The following is a 24,572-nucleotide window of genomic DNA, read 5'->3' as shown; positions in this document are numbered from 1 at the left end:
CTGGTGAGCAGCAGCTGGTGGAGGTGCAGTTTTGCAGTCGGGAAAGCGTTCCCTGGAGACTACGCGGCCACAACGTGCAGGCTGCTGCCTCGACTTCCGACTGGCTTCCATCTGACGCTCCTACGATTGTCTCGTCTCTCCCGAGAACCATTTACACTTGGTCCTAGCCAAAGGCTGGGGAGTGATCCTCTAGAACCATATTTTAGAGTAACGATTAAAGTGGGGGACGGGGAGGAAATAATCAGTTTAGTAAATTATACTCCTGGTTAGGTATTTTATTATTATTATTATATATTATTATTTTAAGATGTAGCCATGGATTTCACATTAAAGCAGTTCAGGACATCTCGATATTTCAATTAAACACTCAATAATAAAAAGGTAATTTAGTATGCAATTTCATACATTAATAATTAGCAAAGCATTACCGAACGGCAAGGTAAAAGGCTATAGGAACATAACTAATGAACTATCAATGCCAAAGTAGACTTCACAATAAAACAAGGCTTTAATAAATGTTTTATTAAATGGCTGCAAACGAACCGTTTTGTTAACATCTAACAGGGGAGCTACCAGGCTACTGAGTTCACATGCCGAAACGAGGGCCTCGCAGGCCAGGAGCTGACAACAGCCAGAGGCCCGGGCTTCTCCAGGGGGTCACTGGACTCACCCCTAAGTGCTGCGCCACCTGGGCCCAGTCTCCGTTTCCCTCCGCTGCCCTTGAGTCTGGACGCTGCTATCACTGCGCACGGAGGCAGCGGAAGTGTGAGAGGAGGAGGAGGGACAGGCTCACAGATGGCCCGACAGTAGGTTACGGGAAGTCTAAGAGATAGTGAGCTCAACGAAGAGGAGTTTTAAGAAAAATTCTCAGCGAAGTGTTGGGTATTGTTTCTACACACTGATCGTTCTTGATAAGTAATGATGAGATAAATAAGGATCTGCAAATGCTTGTTTCGATTGTACTGTGACCCTAGGAGACTTGAAACTCACCGGAGGTTAGTGACAGAGCAGAGCGACTCTGTTTTCGGAGCAGAAATGCACAGTATACGTTAATATATATTTTTATTTTTTTATTTTTCTGAAGCTGGAAATGGGGAGGCAGTCAGACAGACTCCCGCATGCGCCCGACCGGGATCCACCCGGCACGCCCACCAGGGGGTGATGCTCTGCCCATCTGGGGCGTCGCTCTGTTGCGACCAGAGCCACTTTAGTGCCTGAGGCAGAGGCCATGGAGCCATCCCCAGCGCCCGGGCCACCTTTGCTCCAATGGAGCCTCAGCTGCGGGAGGGGAAGAGAGAGACAGAGAGGAAGGAGAGGGGGAGGGGTGGAGAAGCAGATGGGCGCTTCTCCTGTGTGCCCTGGCCGGGAATCGAACCCGGGACTTCTGCACGCCAGGCCGACGTTCTACCACTGAGCCAACCGGCCAGGGCCGTATACGTTAATATTTATTGTGTCCAACAGCAGTAGCACATGTTAAATTCGTTAGAGAGAGTAAATAAACATTTTTAACGAAGCAAGAGACTGCTGGTGAAAAGACTGCTTTTTTAATATATCAAAATAAAAGCCACTTTCAAACAGACAGGATAAGGTAGGAAGTCATCGATGTCTTCTCTATCAATTTACGTAAAGCGAAAGTTCAACACATTTCTAAGATCCTCCTGGATCATGCCACGCCCATTCGTAACCAACTTCTGTCAAATATATGCTGATAGGAGAAAAGGGGAGGAGACAAAGGCAGAAAAATAATAAGAGAGATTCTTAGCTGCACAGAATTTCATACTTTGCAGCTTTCACCTTTGCAAGGGCCGTTTCAGGAAAGTGAGAACCAGTTAAAGGAGAGCATGCAGGCGGCGTCAGCAGCACAGCCACTGGAGCTGTGCCGATACTAAGAGGATCAGCACGGCCCCGCACAAGGAGGACACACGGACTCCTGAAACGCTCCACGTTGTTTTCCAAATGAGTACGTAAAAACAGAAATAATTGCCAAAGATGAAATTACACAGTAGATTAAAACATCGTTCAAGGCAGACCCAAGTCTAGATAAAGTCGTGCATCTACCAGAAACTGAGCCTGAGAATCGTACTCAACAGGAAACCTTAACTAAAAAAGGAAAAATCAATGATAAATAAGACCGTTTCCTCCTTCCGAGGGTTCCAACCCAGGGAGACGATTAGAGAAACCTCAGTGGAACTGTGTCAGTGCAGCGTGAGATTTTTCATGTCGCTGCTGAGGGGGTGGCCAGTCCGAGCCGGCGAGTTCGAATGCCATGTCTTCCTGTTAGCCATACAATATGACGTGAACATTGAACACGAGAAAAATAAAACCATGCTACAAATGAACACTTCTTAGCATGATATATACAATGTTCAAGTTTATTATTCATACCTATAGAATTTGAGATAATATCACTTGATAGATTTTCTACCAATGCCAACTCGTAAAGCTATAGAATGTCATTCCATTGAGGGTCCAGTATCATTGCTACTTTGAAATGGAATTTCAAGTGGTACTGCTTTGCTATTAGCCTGAGAGTGATGTCCGAATACAGAGGAATCAGCTACACTGACACAGACAGCTACAATGGGGTTGTACTCTACACAACTACGTTCCTTCCTGACTTTTCACCAACCAAAATTCATTAGCACAGTACGAGCAGGGGTGGGATTCAAATAATTTAACCACTGGTTCTTTACCCTAATGACCGTTTTAAATATAAAAAAAGATATTCCAAAGGGTAGTTTACTATATGTTTTATGCATTGAATACTTAAATAAGAATAAAAGAGGTACACAAAACTAGATTATGTTATAAGAAAGAGTTTTAAAATAGTAATGAAAAAATATTAAGCAATACTGGACAAAAAAAATAAAATTCTTATTTAAGATATTTCCATATTGCTTCTTGATTGGCGTCCTCACTTGCAATTTTTTTTCACCTATGGACGGAATGAACATGACTACAGGTGCTTAGAATATGCTGTTGCACAGATGAAGGTTAAAAGAGAGTAAGGAATGTAAATTTGTGATTTCCACATGGGGCAGCTGCCCAGGCACCCACCTTAGAGAGAACCCTGATGACAATGCCATTTTAACAACCATTTTGCTGAACTCAACAAAAATTAGATATCAGTTCTGCCAAACCAGCATGAGCTGGCTGAATCCCACCACTGAATATGAGGAATAACAAGAACATATCTTTCCCCAAATTATTCCAAACCTCGCCACTATAAGACATGGCTTCAGGGAACAGCAACTCCTGTTGACACTGAGAGTTTTTGAGGCTTTTGTGCTATACAGAACATTCCTATAATTAAACATACTTCTGATGACTTAACTTGACATATTTCATAAATACGTGTCAAAACAATTATTGTCAACTACAATGCAATTATCCATATTCAATTTGATGACTCAACTGTAAAATTACTTTTTTCCTAATAAAATTTCTCCAAATGACAACAGTGAATCAGCGTTGATGAGTTGTTCAGTGTGTGCTAATTAATTACACCGGCTAAATTTAGCTCTGCACTAACAACCTTGGCGGGGGGGTCTGTACACATGACTCCACCTGAAGTGAAGAAATTTGTGGTTTGCCTACTTATCCTGTACTTCTAATTCCGCCCAGAAGCGTGCTCAATAATACATACTGAACAACAAAACTCAACTACTCTTGGCCATCCCTACAGATAAAAGACAAGGGTACTTGACAACCTGTGTTCTTAGGTCAAGAGCAAAAGAATAGGTAGCAAGATTTTTATTGTCGACAACTAATTATAAAGGCCTCCTGCCAACTCATCCTCAGGGCAAAATTGGTTTAGATCATGCATTTAATGGCAAAACAAACAAACAAAACAACAAAACAAACCTAAAAAAACCCTTGGCAATTCATATACTGTGAGACCATGTCTGCATCCAGAACCTGATTTAAATGCTGACATCAGCAGGGGTCAGGGGTACACTCTACAGAGCAGGGATTTTCAGAGACCATTCTACCAGGACGTCCAGAGTTCTCTATTTGTGACTTATATGTGGTGATGATTCTTTCCCTCTGCGTCTAACAGAAACAGAGTAGAAATAAACACTAACGGGAATTTTAGGGGGAATTTGCTACAAAGCTGCCGATAAGAAAGCAATAGGGTAGCAATGAGGTGCACACTCCTCCTGGCTTGTGTACCACGTGACTTAAGGGAGACATGGCTCTTAAGGCTCTGTCCAATGACAGAAGGTGAATCTTTCTGTATCTGGAGGGAGATATTTAATATTGAAGTGGGATCAGCTCAAAACAGCTCTGATGGATGTGTACTTTTGTATGAACAGGTTGGCCCACAGGCCAACTAGAAGCCCTCGTTTAAGAAGTTCACGGGACACCAGTATGTGTACACAGAGCACACGCTGGCAAAGCCCGCGGGAGAGAAGCCTGAGACAAGATATCCCGTAGACACGGGGTTGGGGAGGCACTGTATGGTCATAGACACAAGCGGCAGGGAAACTTCCCTAATGGAACTACGACTGGAGGAGAATAGTTGGGAGAAGGAGGATGGAGCGGGGAGGACTGTGGAGGGCAGGTCCCACCCCCTCGGACTGCAGAAAACTAAATATCACCCGACCTGTGCTAAACTATCACACTTGGGAGTCCACCATGAATTTATAACGTAATGGGCACCATCCAGGCTGGGAAAGCAGGGATGTCTAGCCCCAAGTAGATGCTCAATGTGTTCACTGAGCTGTGGGACTGAGAATCCCAGTTTCCATCTCTATCCTTATCTAAACACGGGAGACCATTTGAACACAAGAAGAAAGACGGTAGTAAGGGAAAGTTCATTGGCCCAACAATCTAAAAAAAAAAAATTACCCATCACCTGGAACTGTTTGTAGAAAAGACAACACAGAGCACAGCAGCTCGGTCAGCTCCTCTTAGTAAGAAGAGGGCTGGGCGTGTTGACCCAAGAGCTCAGGGACTGACGCAGAACGCGCATGCTCCGCGCGGCCCCAGCGCCCCAGCGACCCTACGGCCCCGCCCGGAGGAGTTACCTGCTCTCCAGTGGTACATTACTGCCAAGGACCCAGCTGTCCTGCAGCTGGACGGACTCGGGTGTGGTTTGCAGCTCGGCGGGCAAGGCAGCCGGCGGGGCCGGACTCTGGTTCCTCCTGCTCGTCAGGGAGTTTCTGTTGAGAGAGGTGATGGACGGGTGGTGCTGGGCGGAGTGCTGCTTGTGGGGCGGCGGCAGCGGCTGCAGGGCGGACTGGCCTTGGCTGTTCGCAGGTTGCTCTGAAAACGGAAAGAAAACACATTATATATATACAATACATATATGTATCTGTGCATGTGCACACCCAGACCTACCCACACGACCAATTTCTGGAGGAGCCAGGGCACACAAATTAGCATTAAAAACTTCCTAGAAATCCATAACCTAATGAATTTGCATATTATTCTATTAAGCGGGTGTTCGGTGACATTCTCTAAGAGCAAGTTTACCCTTGATACACAAAGTTCTAATTAATATACAACAGATGGTAAAACTGCTTTTGGTTTTAATTTGCTTCAGTTTTTTTTTTCATCTGGTTTTATTAACACCTACAGAAAACAGCATCTGACAGCTCCCCTAATGTGCCTTTAGATTTCAGCTTTTCTTCTTTTTTTTTTAACAAACCAACCCTGAAATTAAATGGGTAATTTCAGTAGAACACAAAGGTTTTCAAAATGCATATAATCCCTATAATTATTTAATGGAGTTCTTTTTTAAGCTTTATTTAACTGCAATAAATTATTACAAGCTAGCTGCTCGTCGACTACTCGAGCTTAGTGCGTTCCAAATCCGGCAGCGCTGCTCTGCGCTCCACTAAGAGATGCTAAGTATTCTTCGGCAGAAGGTCACTCTGTGAAGCAGATGTTGTTTCATGGATATTTAACAAACTGAATCACATCTGATTACAACGTCAGAAGACTCATAGACTTAATGACCATTACATCCATTAGAACACACACAGAACAGAGTTTCCAATTTCACAGTATGCAGTATAACTACATTTTGGAATAAGTCATAGGTGACCAGAGTGACTCATGCCTGCTGCTACGTCAGGGGTACAAAAGTTTTGTTCTAAACCAGAATCATAAAGGATTCAGTGACTTTATAACATAAACACAATGCTTGACTGTAGCCAGGAAAGAATTCCTTAAAGCTAAGAAGTCGTAAGTTTAAGTTTGCAAATCCTTAGATGAGACCTACGTTTCAATCTCATTGCCCAACTTTGGAAATGCTAGAATTTGCAAATACTACCTTCCAGCAAACAGACAGATGACCCTTTCCTTCGTTTACTGTTAAATTTATTATGGTTCCACAAGCAAAAGATGTCAATTTTTTACTAAATGCAGTTCAAAGGGCAATATAATTTTAAAGTGATGCATTAAATCATGCTATTAATATAAATACACATACTAAACGAAAATAGGAAACATAGGGACTATTATCTTTCATCTACAATATGAACTCAAGCAGTGATTAAGCCAAATAATATAGTCTGACATTGCCAGAAATGAATACATAATATATAATAGTTTGAATATATATTATCAAACCTCTTTACAGGTATAACAATTAAGATAACTCTTCCCGTAGCATATAATACCGGTAATTACTGTATGTTTCTAGTGGTCTCTAATAATCTTATCATATCATTTAACTACTAATAATTTCTTCCTCTTGAAATGAGGGACAGAGATATGACCTAAATATATGAAAAAAAGAAGCTGCTTCCTTCCCAGTCTCTATTTTTGAAGATCCCCATACTAGAAAATAGAGAAATCTTCCTCAGTCCACTGCTTTGGTACTCATGAAAAATTACACGTCTAAATGTCAGTTACATTGAATTAGCCTTTGAGGGAATGGCAGGGTGAAAATAGCATGCAGTTTTAATGGTGTTAGAGAAAAATAAAACTAACAGTTTAAAATTTATAGAAGAGTTATTGTTCAGGTACATGCAGTAATTAATTTCCTTTGCCTTCCCGAGCACCAACGCATAGGATTTGAATCTCTACGGATGTCTTTAAGGAACATTTCTAGAAGCTGATTATTGGATGGTATAAGCTATAAATACCAGGGCCTAGACTACGTTGGTGTCAATGGAATGGAGACAGAGAAATATCTCAAAGGGAAGAGTACTAAGGTTGTGCCTAAAAAGAAGAGGGTTGGGCCAGCTGACTCTATGTTTTTAAGCACGGTCCTATGAGAGTGGTATAACATAATATATAATTTAGTCTATATGTCATATAGACTATATGATAATTTAGTCTATATAATATAGAATATATAACTTATTCTATATAGCATATAGAATATATAACTGATTCCATGTAATTTATATAATTTTATAGTCTATTCTATATATTGTATAGAGTATACTATAGACTAACTTATTCTATATAATTTATTTTATAATTTTATATAATCTATTCTACATATTGTATAGACTATATAATTATTCTATATAATTTACTCAGTATAATTCTATACATATTCTATATATATGATACACAGAATAAACTAGACTTTAAACTATGTAGAGGAAAGAGCAGTGTAGTAGAAGTCACAATACAACATTTGATTTCTAACTCTGTCGGGCATCATGACATGGAGCCTCAGTTTTCTCATCTGAAATATGGAAGTAATACTGCCCCATCTAGCTATTAGCAAGCTAAAGATTCAATGACGGGCACTCATTCATTCATTTGGATATTTGTCCATGCACTTAGCCCACAGACACTTATCAAGCCTTTCTTTATGTTTTAAGGATATACTATCAATAACAAGTGAAAGCACTGTGTAAAATGGTAAGCATTATGGATGTTAAAGATCATTACTGAAAATTAAATGATCTTAAGAGAAATTATCATCACCTATTTTGATATGTTTAACTTAAGATTCATAATCTTAAAGCAAGTAAAAATATAAACAGTGGGGACAAAGCTTCCATTTAAGGTTCCAAAAATAATGAATGCTGCTGTGGCTTTCTTTAGATTCACTCATTAATTCAGCAAGTATTTATTGAGAAGGTACAATGCACAAGGCATTGTGCAAAGATCCATGCTCTCTCCAGTGGCCTGTCCAGGTGATTTTATCACAAAGTGTTCTATCTTCTAGGACCTCATAGGATTTCACTACATGATCTGGACACCTACCAATAAAACAAATCCAAAAGAGAAAAGCTAGGGTCAATCTAAAATGTGATGGAACAGAGTAAGTGCACAGCATGAGTAGATGAGTTGAGTGGCCAGAAATTTAAGTTCTGCAGCAAGTCACAAACAGAAGCAAAGCCCACGGATTCTGCTGGAGGTCAATGCTAGATCTAGAGACTCACTTACAGGACGTAAAAGTTGGAATATGTGTTTATCTATGCCAACTTATTCAAGATAGAGGAAGCTCATGAAGGATAACAAGATAAAATTAAATTAAAAATAGCCAAAAAATGATAAATAGAAAACAAAGTGGAAAGATAAAGCTAGATATGAGGTTAGTGGACAAAATGCCTGCTGTATTATATATTTTTAAAGTAGGATACAAAAAATATGGTTCTAAATTATCTAGGTGCAAAAAAGAAAAAAAGAAAAAGAAAAACATGACCAGTTACATAATGTGCAGTGTTTCAAGATCAAAAAGTTTGCTTAGAAAAGTATAACTATTACTGGTACTGAGAATAGAGAGAAAATTCTCTTTTAAGTCTTCATAGGAAGAACAATGAAATATCCATGCAAAGTTTTATGACCAAGGTTCAAAACTGACGGTGAGACACAGAAAGCAGGGTCTAGACTTGGAGACCAGCCCTTAGAATCTAACGCAGGTGGGAAGATTCACACTGGACCCACCAAAATGTCAACTGTAGCCTTTGCTTTCATTAATCCATTGATACAGGCTTTGCATTGACGTGAGAAAAAATTTTAGACGTAATGACTCTGAGTTCTAGATGGAGCAAGGAGATCTCACAGAATCACCAGTTTTAGTGTCCCTGAACGTAGCTCTCAACATGTCATTTTACTCCTAAAAAACTCCCAATGGTTTCCTAGCACCTATAAAGAACACAGCGAACTCTAAAGGAGAATGTTACACTTGCTCAAAGACAGCCCCAGAATCGTTTTGCAAAGATTTCCCCAGGAACCCTCTTCACATGTCTCTGTTTTAGCTGAGCCCACTGTTCCCACTAATCCCCTCACCCACCCGCCTTGGCTGAGGTGCTGCTAACCAGAAAGACATCTCCCATCATCTTTCCATACCCAAATCCTATGCATTTGAAGCTCCAAGGAAGATGACGCCCCTTCTGTTCACTTCAGGAAGAAGTCAGCTATTTCCTCCTGCGGGTTCTTTTTCTCATGGCTCTCTTCCCTTTCCCCATCTGTACAACAACTAATCTTAGAGATCTCAGGTCCTGTTAGATTCTTCATGGGCCAGGCTCACATCTAATTCACCTTTGAGCCCCCTACGGGATCGCACAAGAATAGAGACTCAATAAATGTTTGTTGAATGAAAGACAAGTTGTGAGGAAGTCAATGGGGAGAGGTTGAAGTGGTAAAACTTGGAATCTTTCTATACTGCCTTTAATTGTAAGGTAATTGCGAACACATCTTATTCCCCCAACTAGACTCTTAGATCCTGAAAGGCGGAGATTCTAACTCAGTTTTCTTTGGATTTTTCAGTACTGTCACTAAACCTTGTACTTTAAAGACAGCTAGAAATATACTGAATGATTGGTGACATGGAGGCAATAACAGTACTTTGCAGTGGGGGTGTCACCTTATCTAGGCAAGGTAGCATGTCATCCACTCCAGCCAGTGGTTTTCAGGATTATTTCTTTGGAAACGTGACAGATGTTATAATACTTAAAATTTACTTTTAAAAATGTGCAAATAATGGAAGGATTATATAAAATATATAGTGTTTTAAATATAATTATATAAGATAGGAAATTTAAAAATATATATATAATATAAATTATCAGCTACTAAATAAAGTTATGTTTCCCTTATACTTTAAAGCTTATAATTAGAAATGCTCCAAATTCAACATTTTAGAAAATGTATACATTTTTTATTTGAAAATATTCTTCCCTTCCTTTTCGTAAAAATTAAAAATGTTGGCACCATACTTATTAGAAAGTATGTGTCACAGCCAATCAGGGCCTCATCACTTCTCTCCTAGCTTCTTTCTTTCTGCAAGTTCTTGCTGCTCAGGTAACTTTCATGACAGCCCAACAGTTACTCGTTTTTATTTGTTAAATTGCACAAACGTTATAGCAGATGATTTTAAAAACTCACATAATCTTACTAATAAGTATCAGATAGAAAAGATATTGGTTATTTTGCTCAGCCCTTTACCACTCAAGAGTGTCACTAAAGACTGTCCTATCAAACTTGGTAGCTTGGGGTACTCACTTGGGCCATGACACACACTGAGTAAGCTGTGTTGACTATCAGACCATCAAAGTGCTCTTAAATAATGAGGTAGATTCCAGTTTAAGCAACATATAAAACCCCAATTCCTAGCAAATGCAGGATATATTAACTGACATAGCAGGGGGAAGAAAAAAAAAACTTTTGATACTTTTCCTAACAATTCTGTTATGAATCAGGGAAGTGAATTATTTATTATTCATTATCACAGAAATTAAAAACACACAACTGAGACCATTATCACAGGAAGTGAGAACACACAACCAAGATGATTATTACAGGAAATGAGAACACACAATTAAGACCATTATCACAGAATTTAAGAACACACAATATGTCTGAATAGAAAATGTTTTTCCTTAAACAGGTAAGAAAACAATAGAGACATAGAGACAAATGACAATAAATATGGGACATGTAATTTTCATGGGATATTTATTTTTTGCGGAATATTTTCTTAAATAAGTTATCTATCTTCCCGAGCTTCATTTATTCCATAGTGCCTATTTAAAGGAGGTAAGAGATACAGTGCTTGACACATGGTAAGTGCTAAATGATACCTAAGTCATGGTGGGGAAGGAACAACTCCCTTCAGGGAAGAACATCAGGAGGTAAAAACAAAGTCACCAAAGAGCCTGCTCAGCAACTAAGACCATTATCACAGGAAGTGAGAACACACAACTAAGACCATTATCACAGGAAGTGAACACCCACAACCAAGACCATTATCACGGGAAGTGAATACCGACAACCAAGACCATTATCACTGGAAGTGAACACACACAGCCAAGAACATTATCACGGGAAGTGAACACACACAATCAAGACCATTATCACAGGAAGTGAACACCCACAACCAAGACCATTATCACTGCAAGTGAGAACACACAACCAAGACCATTATCACAGGAAGTGAACACACACAACCAAGACCATTATCACTGGAAGTGAGAACACACAACCAAGACCATTATCACAGGAAGTGAACACACACAACCAAGACCATTATCACAGGAAGTGAACACCCACAACCAAGACCATTATCACGGGAAGTGAACACACACAACCAAGACCATTATCACGGGAAGTGAACACACACAACCAAGACCATTATCACTGGAAGTGAACACCCACAACCAAGACCATTATCACTGGAAGTGAACACACACAATCAAGACCATTATCACAGGAAGTGAACACCCACAACCAAGACCATTATCACGGGAAGTGAACACACACAATCAAGACTATTATCACAGGAAGTGAACACCCACAACCAAGGCCATTATCACTGGAAGTGAGAACACACAACCAAGACCATTATCACAGGAAGTGAACACTCACAACCAAGGCCATTATCACTGGAAGTGAGAACACACAACCAAGACCATTATCACAGGAAGTGAACACTCACAACCAAGACCATTATCACGGGAAGTGAACACACACAATCAAGACCATTATCACGGGAAGTGAACACACACAACCAAGACCATTATCACGGGAAGTGAACTCACACAATCAAGACCATTATCACAGGAAGTGAACACACACAACCAAGACCATTATCACAGGAAGTGAACACACACAGCCAAGACCATTATCACAGGAATTAAAAACATACAACTAAAACCATAATCACAGGAAGTGAGAACACACAACTAAGACGATTATTACAGGAAATGAGAACACACAATTAAGACCATTATTACAGGATTTAAGAACACACAATATGTCTGAAGAGAAAATGTTTTTCCTTTAACAGGTAAGAAAACAAGAATCAGAAGTGTCACGGGAATATAAAATAAACCGAATCCTTGCCAATTCCCACACAAGAGGGAATTTGATCTCACAGTCCGCAGGCTGGTTTGTCTCTTTTTCCCATCTGGTATGACCGCAGAATCATGTCAAGAAATTAAAAAAAAAAAGGGGGGAGAGAAAAGAACACCTGGTGTTTGAACATATATGGGCATATTTTCTGGTCTGAATTTTTTAAATTAAAAAGCACTGCTGGCAACTCCCAGACTGCTAGGTGCAATCCAGCGCCGGCTTGTGCGGATTTACAGCCTTGGGCTGTGGTCTTTGGGGAGCAGAGTGGAAATGGACTTTCAACAGGAAGGCTGGGAGAGAAAATAATGCCTGCTGGGAGATCAAAATATCTTTTTGTGAGCGTCGCTCTGCGTCTGTGCGCGTGTGCCTCTGTTCACGCGGGGGTCGGAGGGGTGAGTGTGAGATGAGAAGGGAGGAGGAGAAGGGGGCTGGCACTGGCTTTGAGCTACTGCAACTCTGTCCCACCCACTGCCTTCACTCTGCTGTCCCGGGTCTCAGCTGTGCGCCAGCTGCCTGTGTCCCCAGGGAAGAACTACTCTAATTTGGAAGGGAGAGAGAAGCTAGGGTCTGGTACCTATGCTACTTTAAAATAACTGGTTGTAGTTTGAGTCAAGTCTGCTAACAAGAAAATGGGGGGTGGGGGATGGAGAAAGGGAGTTGGAGGGAGGGCAGGAGGGGGAGACGACAGGGGAGGTAAGGAGAGTAACAAAAAAGGACAACAAATGTTTACAACTTGAGTGAATTGAGAAGCATATTCATCTGCCTATTGCTGGTGTACTCTTGATACTAATAGCAGCATGTTGGATAAATGAATAATGCACTTCCAGAAGTAGACAGCCATTTAGAAAGAGCCAAGTTCCTATACTGGTGATTAGCAAAAAGGGATGGTGGGTTAAAGCCTTTGTCTCTGTATCATAAAATGGATTCATTCTCACTTCACTTCATGGCTATATCTTTACCTCGCATGAAATTTAAGTTTCCTTTTTTTAAAAAAAACTCATCCTTGGCCCGGGCGCTGGGGATGGCTCTGTGGCCTCTGCCCCAGGCGCTAGAGTGGCTCTGGTCGCAACATGGCGACGCCCAGGATGGGCAGAGCATCGCCCCCTGGTGGGCAGAGCTTCGCCCCTGGTGGGCATGCCGGGTGGATCCCGGTCGGGCGCATGCGGGAGTCTGTCTGACTGTCTCTCCCTATTTCCAGCTTCAGAAAAATGAAAAGAAAAAAAAAAAAAAACTCATCCTTTTCTTAAAATAGGCCACCAAAACAAAACATAAAACTCTTTGTATTATGTATCTTATTACCGAATTAGTTTTGTGAACCCTGAGAAAGAAGACACCTATTAAGAAGAGTTCTCATGTGCATGAGGACAGACCAATCAGGGATCAGGGGTGGTGACTTCTGTCCATAAAAGCCAGTCCATTCTCGCTCTGGAAATATACTTTCCCTTTCCACCAAAGCCTGAAGACTGCGTTTCCCTGGATGAGCTGGAACACTAGTCAGGTCTCACAGGGGCGGAGTGGAGCAGACCGGTGGAGGCCAGAGCAGCCGGGCACACAGTGGGGAAGACCATAGCAGAGTGGAACAGACCAGCAAAGCGCACGTCACACCAGCGAGGGGCAGAGCAGACTGGGGAGCAGCGGAGGGACCTGGCTCTGGGGCCACCTCACAGCTGTGCTGAATCATAATTGAGCTGTTCTGCACTGAATAAAGTTTCCTCCTTCACCAGAACCCAAATTGGGGGTTCCTGTTGGCACTGAGTTGGCACCAATGACAGTTTGACGGTTTTAACTTGAGTGACCAGAGCTTGTAGTGGGTGTTCTCAGTGTACCAAGCCATAGTTAGCTTTCGGTTCAGAAAATCCCAACCTAAATTTTGGATTTAGCTTAATCTTTTATTCCATTATCAACTAACTCAGTGGCCTAGCCGAGGAAGTGGCTTCCCCTTGATTTTCTAATGGCAAATGGAGGTGACACCACCTCCTTCCTCTGGTTACCTCTTAGGATCTCTCTGGAGGGATGTATTTTAAATTCAAAAAACTTTATAACACTGAAAATAGTAAATTACATGTAAAAACGTCTCCTCTTTGCCCAGAAATGATCATATGTACTGCAGACATTTACTTGTCATTACTTCCCAATGAAGGGAAAAATTAAGTCACAAGCATTTTCCTTACAAATGGAGAGAATCTAAGGTAAGGAATTATGTGATTTAATAAGGCTGCAACTCAGTAGAGTTCCGATTTGAGCCAAAAATGTAGATCTTCAGGTTGCTTTCTTCTCTTTTCCTCCCAGATACCGTATCAATAAGCTAAACACCGGAAATGGTACAGGGGAAACAGGAAAGAAAGACCTCACCTCGCTCAGAAAACGACTTTCACATCAACTTACTCCTCTGGTTCATTATTTTATCTAGTGATTCTCAAACAAGCCAAGTGTTTGTGAATAGTCTATTTACATACCTCTGCAGGTCTCTGGTTAAAAGTTTCCGACACAAATTATCAGTCACAGACATTTCAGATAGTTGTATGCAAATCAAATACAAAAATTTTAATGTGCTTTAAAAACCATATAATCTTGTATAAGTACACAATATTATTCTTATAACCATCATCAGATGATTGTAAGGCTATTTGTACAAAGACATTTGGTATGAAAACCCTTAGCGATAAAATAAGATGTATCTAAAAGGAAGACTCACACTGACCAAAGGATGTTATTTAAGTGAGCACAGACGAACTGAGTTACTGTACTTACTGAGTCGGTGAGGATTGGTTTTAGTATCTTTAGGGTCCTTGTTTGAAATGAAGATTAGAAGAAATCATCAAAAGTATGTATCTTTAAATCTTCACGTTCGTTTTTTGAGAGTCCACTGTACTTCCTATTTCAAACACTGTGGCAATCTAGATTATCTGTCTACTCATTGCTGTAAAATATCCAGAATTTCTGGATAAAATATAATAAGTACCTTTAAAATAATTTCACTGAGTATATCTATTGAGCGTCACCCTGAGAGATCCTGAAATGTAACCAGAGGAAGGAGGTGGTGTCACCGCCATTTGCCATTAGAAAATCAAGGGGAAGCCACTTCCTCTACTAGTTGTTAGTTGATAACAGAACAAAAGATTAAGCTAAGTCCAAACTTCAGGTGGAGATTTTCAAAACCATAAGCTAACTACGGTTTGGTCCTTGTATACCGAGAACACCCACTACAAGCTCTGGTCACTCGAGTTAAAACCGTTACGCAAGTGTTACTGGCACCATCTCAGGGCCAACAGGAACCCCCAATTTGGGTTCTGGTGAAGAAGGAAACTTTATTCAGTGCAAAACAGCTCAATTACGCTATAGCACAGCTCTGTGTCTAGGCACTGAGGATACAGCAGTGAACAGCCAACACTCCCAGGTCAACAGTACTGAGCCTCCACTTTAGATTAATACAACCGAATTGGGGAGAAAGGATTGGCCACAAACAGGTGGGAAAGAAGAAATGTTGAGAGCACAGGGGCTGACACTGGAGTTCTCCTGAGGAGATCTACCAGCCTCTAACTATTTTAATGGACAGGATGAAATTAGAGATAATGCCTCAATTCTAACTGGTACCCCTACATAAATTCTGGCCTCTTCAAGTACTATTACCCTCCGTTTAAGAGCAGACTTAAAAACTCTTCTAGTTGCAAATGGAACCATTAGGAATCTTGCTGCGTTACCTTAAGCTCTGGATGGGGAACAAAACAACTGAACATTTTAATGACTGGCCTGGGCTTCCCAGGGAAGTATGAGGTTGGAACTGATACTAATCAATGGAGTTCTGGAACTGCAAGCCAAGAAATTAATATAGAAAGTGGCCCTGGGTCAGCAATGCTCCTTCCGGGGCACCTGGCAGAAGCAGACATAAAACTTCCTTAAAAGATCTGCGCAGGAACCAAGTCACAGAGGGTTTCCAGAGTCTGTAAAACTCTGCTTTCACGGACTCTCCAATCTAAAATTACAGAGCTGGAGAGGACCCAATCCACACTGCGCCAAAAGTGACAGACAAAATAAACAGCAGGAGTTTTTCTCGCTTCCCCAAACTTCAGAAAATATAACCATCAGATAAAACTTTATGTTTAGACTAATAAAGGACTTAAAGAGTTAAAAAATATATAAAAATAAGACATTAAGGAAAAGAGAAAGCAATTAAAAAAGAGTAAAAAATGTGTACAAATATGAAAAATGCAGCCACTGGAATCAGACACTCATTGAGTGGTTTAAACAGTACAGCAGAGCCGACTGTAGACAGGAAACTGGGAAACAGAACTAGGAAACTCACTCAGGTGGCATCAGAGAGATCAAGCATGCTTATATATGTAATAGAGAGGATCAACGACAAAAGGTATAGAACAAGAAAGCTCAATATAGAGGCAGTAAGAGCTCCAGAAACATCTTGCTTCAAGGATCCTAATACTATGTTATGGATGTGAGATTATATAGAACATGAACTCATCTCTTTCTCATTTTATGTGAACTACCTCTGCTATTCTTTCTTTGTTATTGGATAACAGTTTTGTCTTGGTTCCTTTGCTTCTTTTATTTTAAAAGGGGATGGCTCTTGAATGGCAGTAGTTCTCCTGGAGGATAGCCTGGGTTCCATGGCTGCTAGGAAGTGTACAGTTAACCTAAAATGTCAAGCACCCTACTCTGTTTCAGCGGGTGGAGATCAATGAAAATGGCTATCTTTACTTGCTAAAATAGTTCGTCTTTTTTTTTTTTCCCCCTGAAGCTGGAAATGGGGAGAGACAGTCAGACAGACTCCCGCATGCGCCCGACCGGGATCCACCCGGCACGCCCACCAGGGGCGACGCTCTGCCCACCAGGGGGCGATGCTCTGCCCCTCCGGGGCGTCGCTCTGTCGTGACCAGAGCCACTCTAGCACCTAGGGCAGAGGCCAAGGAGCCATCCCCAGCGCCCGGGCCATCTTTGCTCCAATGGAGCCTTGGCTGCAGGAGGGGAAGAGAGAGACAGAGAGGAAGGAGAGGGAGGGGGTGGAGAACCAAATGGGCGCTTCTCCTGTGTGCCCTGGCCGGGAATCGAACCCGGGTCCCCCGCATGCCAGGCCGACGCTCTACCGCTGAGCCAACCGGCCAGGGCCAAAATAGTTCATCTTTTAATGTGCTTAACACAATGTCACAACCATTTCATCCTGTATTAAAATTCTTAGTTTCACACAATTATTTCTTACAGAAACATATGTAAAAGTTACTTATTATACATGCATAAGAACAATAAAAATGCCTTTATAATGTTTCAGTGTAAGTTTTAGGATAGTCTTCCACCCATTTAGAATATTTTACCTGAGAGAGTCAACAAGAAAAGGAAGGGGCTGTCCCAGTCTGCACAATGAAAAGTTGCTGACATAGAGTCAATAAACACTCTTCTCTCCTCTCATCGCCTAACGAGCACTTGATTTCTGTGCGATTACGTTTTATGGACCTCAAATGGAATATATGGTATGACGTAAATGAAGCACATATTTGAATACGGATAAGGACAGACTAAAATACACCTAAAAGCCAAGAAAAGCAAATAGAATACTACAAATCATGCAGAATTCGCAAACTTTTCAGATCACGTATGCTTTATCACAAAGTAACTGTCTGGCACTGAAGAAAAAAGTACTAGAAAAGGAAACAAGAGAGACAGGGTTGAGCACTTGCCATTACTAACCAAACGTATAAAGCAATTAACATCATAGCCTTAGTTTTACTATGTAAAAAAAAATGGTCATGGGGGAAAGTACCAGGGCAGTTAGTCAGTAAATTCTAAAGTTCTTTAGCTTTAAAATTCTCTTGAGTCTCTCCAGGCAGTGGTGCAGTGGATAGAGCGTCTGACTGGGACATGGAGGACCCAGGTTCGAAACCCCGAGGTCACCAGCTTGAGCACGGGCTGATCTGGTTTGAGCAAGGCTTACCAGCTTGAGCCCAAGATCGCTGGCTTGAACAAGGGGTCACTCACTCTGCTGTAGCCCCCTGGTCAAGGCATATATGAGAAAGCAATCAATGAACAACTAAGGTGCCGCAATGAAGAATTGATACTTCTCATCTCTCTCCCTTCCTGTCTGTCTATCCACATCTGTCTCTGTCTCTGTCACACACACAAAAAAAAATTCTTGATTTTACATAATACATACTATTTCCTTCAAACATATTCTCTTGTGTGATAAATATTAAAAATTAATGTAATTTTAAAAAATCTAATATCTTAATTTATACATATAAAATATTTAAGGGCAAAGAGTAAATCATTACTACAAATATAAATAATGACAAAAATACCCCATGTTAACTCATCTCCTACCATATTATCTTCTGTTAACAATATTAGAAATAAACCACTCTGTATTACCTTTTATTATAACCTATAACATCTTAAGGTACATATAATAAAAATAACTTTATATCAAATTTAAATTTACTTCAGATTTTAATATAAAAATTGCTTGGGAAATCAAGTATACAAAAAGTAAGGATGCAACTCTCAAACGTAAATTAAAGCTGACCTGTTTTTTAAGTGTTCTGATGACAACGATAATACATTTTTCAAATGTCAGTCAATCAGTTTTGGGAAAAAGAAATTGCATCGACTTTATTTTAACCTTTTCTAAATTTTATTTTTTAAATATTTCAGCAATAGGAAAAATAATTCATCCAAGAACACCCAGAAAATACAAACCATACTGATCTTCTTCCCCTCAAACTGATGTGTACCCCAGCATGCTATGCGACATCACATCTGTTACCTGCAGTTTATGAAGTCCACGTTGTCGGTAAATGCCTCACATTAAAATATAGGCCCTGGCCGGTTGGTTCAGTGATAGAGCGTCGGCCTGGCCTGCAGGAGTCCCGGGTTCAATTCCCGGCCAGGGCACACAGGAGAAGCACCCATCTGCTTCTCCACCCCTCCCCTTCTCCTTCCTCTCTGTCTCTCTCTTCCCCTCCCGCAGCCAAGTCTCCATTGGAGCAAAGTTGGCCCTGGGCGCTGAGGATGGCTCTGTGGCCTCTGCCTCAGGCGCTAGGATGGCTCTGGATGCAACAGAGCAACGCCCCAGATGGGCAGAGCATCGCCCCCTGGTGGGCATGCCGGGTGGATCCTGGTCGGGCGCATGCAGGAGTCTGTTTGACTGCCTCCCGTTTCCAGCTTTGGAAAAATGCAAAAAAATAAAAAATAAAAAAATATATAATCACACTTTAGGTCACCTGTGGCCCCCAGACAGAGCAGTGTGTTGTCACAAACACGAAATATTATGTGGATGCAACAGATTTCCATGGACCCTGCGCGTCCTTCGCATCCTTGCCTCGTGCTGCGTGGGCAGCGTGGAAACCATGTAAGGACGCTTTCTGATTAAAATGGAAAGAGAGGCATTCCTGCATACTTGGCTGAATTCCCTTCTCTGTCGTTCATAATTTGGGGGTAATTTCCTGTGCATGGATAACCCTAACAGCCTATTCCAAATGTGTATCTTTCTGCTGCTTTAATGACTGAGCACCAGCAGAAAGCGGGACAGGACAGGGGAAAGGATCCGAAGTGTGGGGGGCGTTATGCCGAGGGAGAAGAAATCATGTCTGCGAAGGCGCTCTGGAACCTGCAAAGTGTGAGGTGCTGTTCCTGTCTGGGAGAGTAACGATGCGTGTTTGCTGAGGCTTTCGCTGTGCTTTCTAAAACAGCACGGCTTGTGGGGGCTGCAACGTGCCACAGTGCGCTCACTGCCCCTGGAAACCTGCCTCTCTAAACAGAGGCTTAAGCAGAAGCCAGTGACTAAGATGCTCTTTCACAGGTCTTCTGATCTTTCATTTTATGGCTCTCCAAATATTGTAGCGCCAGTTTATTAAATGTTTCTGTAAAATTGGTAAATGAGGCCCTGGCCGGTTGGCTCAGCAGTAGAATGTCGGCCTGGCGTGTTGAAGTCCCAGGTTCAATTCCCGGCCAGGGCACACAGGAGAAGTGCCCATCTGCTTCTCCACCCTTTCCCCCTCTCCTTCTTCTCTCTCTCTTCCCCTCCCGTAGCCAAGGCTCCATTGGAGCAGAGTTGGCCCTGGGTGCTGAGGATGGTTCTATGGCCTTTGCCTCAGGCTCTAGAATGGCTGTGGCTGCAACGGAGCAAAGCCCCAGATGGGCAGAGCATTGCCCCCTCGTGGGGATGCCGGGTGGATGCCAGTAAGGCGAGCGCGGGAGTCTGTCTGTCTGCTGCCCCCCCTCTCACTTAGGAAAAATACAAAAAAATAAAATAAATTAAATTAAAAGGAGTAAATGAGCACTAGGTTTACAGTGGTCTAGAAGATGAAAGGTGACCCGGTGAATTACAGACTAGGTGACGTAGGCAACAGAAATTCTGTTCTCCCAGTTCCTGCAGCCAGAAGTCCCAGGTCAAGGTCCCAGGGAGTCGGTGACCGGTGAGTGCTCTTGATCTGACGAGTGGACTGGTGCCTTCTCCCTGTGTCCTCACATGGAGGTGAGAGAGCAAGCTCTCTGGTGTCTTTTCTTTTTTCTAAGAAAAATAATTCTGTCAAACAAGACCTTACCATTATGATCTCTTTTAATCTTAATCTTAATTATGTCTTTAGAGGTTCTATCTCTATATATCCAGATATAGTCGAGGTGGGGGGTGTGAGAGCTTCAACCAATGAATTTTGGGGGAAACATTCAGTTCCTAACACCCCAGTTAAAGCTCCCTTTCTGAAATTTATTATTTTTTTGTGTATTTTTTTTTTCTGAAGTTGGAAACAGGAAGGCAGTCAGACTCCCACATGCGCCCGACCAGGCTCCACCGGGCATGCCCACCAGGGGACAATGCTATGCCCATCTTGAGGCATCGCTCTGCCACAATCAGAGCCATTCTAGCGCCCGAGGCAGAGGCCATAGAGCCATCTTCAGTGCCCGGGCCAACTTTGCTCCAATGGAGCCTTGGCTGCGGGAGGGGAAGAGAGAGACAGAGAGGAAGGAGAGGGGGAGGGGTGGAGGAGCAGATGGGCGCGTCTCCTATGTGGCCTGGCTGGGAATCGAACCAGGGACTCCTGCATGCCAGGCCGATGCTCTACCACTGAGCCAACCGGCCAGGGCCCCTTTCTGAAATTTAATAACTGTCTAACTTTGAGCGAATCAATTTGATATTCTAAATTCTCCAATTTCTCATCTGTAAAATGAGGATAATAATTACTCTGATACATGTGTATTGTGAGGATTAAAGGAAATAACGTATATTCAAGTATTTTACTATATGACTACTTTAATGTAAGGACTTATTTTCCAGACTTCTCCCAATTTATTCACATAAAGCTTTAATATTTTTGACCACATATATTTTTTGGTCAAAGATGTTTATATGTCAATATGCCCATAAGATAATTTCTTTCTATGGGAGGTCTTTAAAAATATTATTTTTTTAAATTTCTGAATGTATAAAGGCAAATATACACCTAATTAATTTTCAGAACCCTCTCAATATCATTTAGAGTGTTTACGCAGGCTAATGCATCATGGGTATAAAGTTGGAAAGAATGTACCCCATTATAGAAATAATTTCCTATTTCTGTAGAGCGCCTGGTTCAAACGTTGAACTCACATGTTTAAAGCACTGAATTGGTATTCTGTGCATTTAATGGAACACACTAGAAAATGAGGCTCCCACCGAAACACGTGAAAATGTAAAGATGAATGAAACAACTTTATGTTTTATGGCATTTACTTTGAAAATCTGATTAAGATAGATGTCTTTAGCTCATAATTCTTCAATGTCACGTTGTCATAGTTCCCATCAGCAAGATGTTTTAAAGGCTTTCGATTAATATTGCATGCCGGAACTGAAATTACATCCTTTGTCGTTTAGTTCTTAATGGTGCAAGTGATATCTATCAAGTAGTGTTTTATGAAGCGTGTGTGATTTTTATTGCAGGCTGTTTTCACAAATCTTTTGCAGGTTTCAGAGAGACCGTTTAGGGATTACAATAAATATGCCTTTCTCTTGAAAATCATAACGATCCTTAAAATTAAGGTGAAACATATTATTAGAATTTACTGATCAATAAAAAAAAATCTTCTACTGGAATTGGTTGCATACTTATTTGCACAGTCTTGAATACACTTGCTTATACCCAAATGTTTTGGTAAATCACCTCAGTATAACAGAATCAGAATATGTGCCAAATACACACAGCTCACAAAGTCACCCTCAGGTGGCAGGCACGGTCCCTGCCCAGTAAGAAAAATACGCTGTATTGAATGCTGACTGGCTGACTGGGTTTGTGCTGTAAAAGTATGTTTTTTGTTTTTTTTTTTAAATCTCAGATGATCAATTATTCTTTTTTTTCCAATTTTTTATTTATTCATTTTAGAGAGGTGGGGGAGGGAGAGAGAGAAAAAAAGAGAGAGAGAAAGATGGAGGAGCAAGAAGCATCAACCTCCATATGTGCCTTGACCAGGCTAGCCCGGGGTTTTGAACTGGCGACCTCAGAATTCCAGGTCGACGCTTTATCCACTGCGCCACCACTGATCAGACAAGTATGTATGTTTTATTTTAAAAAATCCAAAAACTAATTTATTTTTAAGAGGAAGCTACTGTCCTGACATGAAGCTCAAACTTTCTGAAACTCACACACACCAAATATAAAGTTATTTTCACTTACTAAGACCTAGAGTCATAATATAAACTTATTTATACATAAATTAGGAGGATACAAATTAAAAAAAAAAAAGGACAATTCTTACAACTGATTTTTTTTTCTTAGCTTTGAACCTAAGCCAACAAAATTAGGTCCTGATTCTACCGTTTAACATATTTTATTCTCGCAGACTTGAGTCCCTTTATCTATACAATTCAGGGGTAGATTATGATTTCTATGGGCCTTTTTCCAGGTTAAAGGAAAAAATCCACAATTCTATAGTATTTTAAATATGTGTGTGTATACATACGCACACAGGTTAAAGCATTGGTTGCAAATTTTAAGTCTCAAGTGCTGTGATACTTTATCATGTTGCTTTTACAAAATACAGATCTACCTGAGATAAAAAAAAAATTGATAAAAAAAATAAAGAACAATAGCATCAGCGGCTTATCCTGGGATGTGTCTCCCTTGGGCCATACCTCCATAGCTGATGGAAGGTAAAGCCGGCTACCTCTCTCCCGAGTTAGCTGTAATCTTTCCGGAGCTCACAGACAAGTGGCTTTTGCCAACTATATGTCTATTAGAAGCAGAATAAAAATATTAACATTAAGATCGACATTCTTATCCAGCGTTGCCCGGCACATTCATCTTGTTTGGATAATTGCACATTTAAAATTAGAGCCTACTTATCTGGTTCTACACACTAGGGAATAATGCACAAGGAGAAGGTCTTTCAAATTCTAATTCCCCTTGGCAGCTTGCTGCTACTCTCATTAACTCCATAAGGAAGAGCCTGCCTCCCCTTCAGTGTTTACTTGAGTTTTTTTTCTGCTGCATGTGGTTCACTGAAGAAATGGCAACAGTTCACTTTAAAAACATTCTCTCCATTAGCTAGAATCGATTTTTTAAAGCATTCCAACACGTCCATATCCAGCCTCTCACAATTCCTTTAACCCCTGATACTCAAGAGTACTGTGCTTAAAAGATAATGCTCTTCTCTTAAGAAAGAAAGAAAGAAAGAAAGAAAGAAAGAAAGAAAGAAAGAAAGAAAAACTACTGTATACATTTATCCTTTATTTATATTTGTTTTTGCTAGCTATAATTAAACAATTTACCCAGGAACTGCAGAAAAGAGTTACTAAAAACCTAAAAAAAAATTGCTGAAAATCCAAGCTCAATATAACTTCACAGATCCAAAATGCAAAGGGGGGGGGGTGCCCAAGGGCGATAGGAACCCACAGAGAAAATTCACACTTATTCAAGCTTATTAAACTCTCAATGCTCAGTGCTCAATATCCATTATTTTATTTAATCTCACAGCCACTGAAGGTGTCAGTATTTATTCCTATGTCACACCTGGGGAAAAACAATGCAGAGACACTGAGAACTCAGGGAAATGGTCACAGGATAGGACTCCAAAGCTTTCCATACTAATTTGTACAGGAATAGTTATATTTTTGTTGTTTTTGATTCAGGCATGTTGTCAAGGAGAAAATGAAGAGAAAATGTTAGCTTTAAGACAGTACAGTAGAAACTCAACCTGAAATGGAAGAAGCGCTTGCTTTATTTTGAGGCTGGGGTCAGAGGCCCCCTAGGAAAGGCCAGAGTGGGGGCGGCGACCCAGCAGCCGCTGCGGAAGCCTTCTCTCAGTACAGGGAGGCTGGGCTCCACTTC

The 24,572-nt window shown here is 41.1% G+C and overlaps 1 protein-coding gene across 8 annotated transcripts in view; it reads right to left on the bottom strand.

Annotated features, from left to right (window-relative positions):
• The window catches only part of TENM3 (teneurin transmembrane protein 3), a 621,635-nt gene that overhangs the window by 186,396 nt on the left and 410,667 nt on the right, over positions 1 to 24,572 (bottom strand). For all 8 annotated transcript variants that reach the window (XM_066237373.1, XM_066237376.1, XM_066237374.1 and 5 more), the window contains one exon: positions 5,031 to 5,268. In XM_066237373.1, coding sequence (XP_066093470.1) covers positions 5,031 to 5,268 — 238 coding nt within the window. The remainder of the gene's footprint in view (positions 1 to 5,030; positions 5,269 to 24,572) is intronic.

The sequence above is a fragment of the Saccopteryx bilineata genome, chromosome 6 (genome assembly GCF_036850765.1).
Source record: "Saccopteryx bilineata isolate mSacBil1 chromosome 6, mSacBil1_pri_phased_curated, whole genome shotgun sequence".
NCBI classification, from domain to species: domain Eukaryota; kingdom Metazoa; phylum Chordata; class Mammalia; order Chiroptera; family Emballonuridae; genus Saccopteryx; species Saccopteryx bilineata.
The sequence above is the reverse complement of the archived record's forward strand: the minus strand, read 5'-3'. Positions and strand labels throughout refer to the sequence as shown.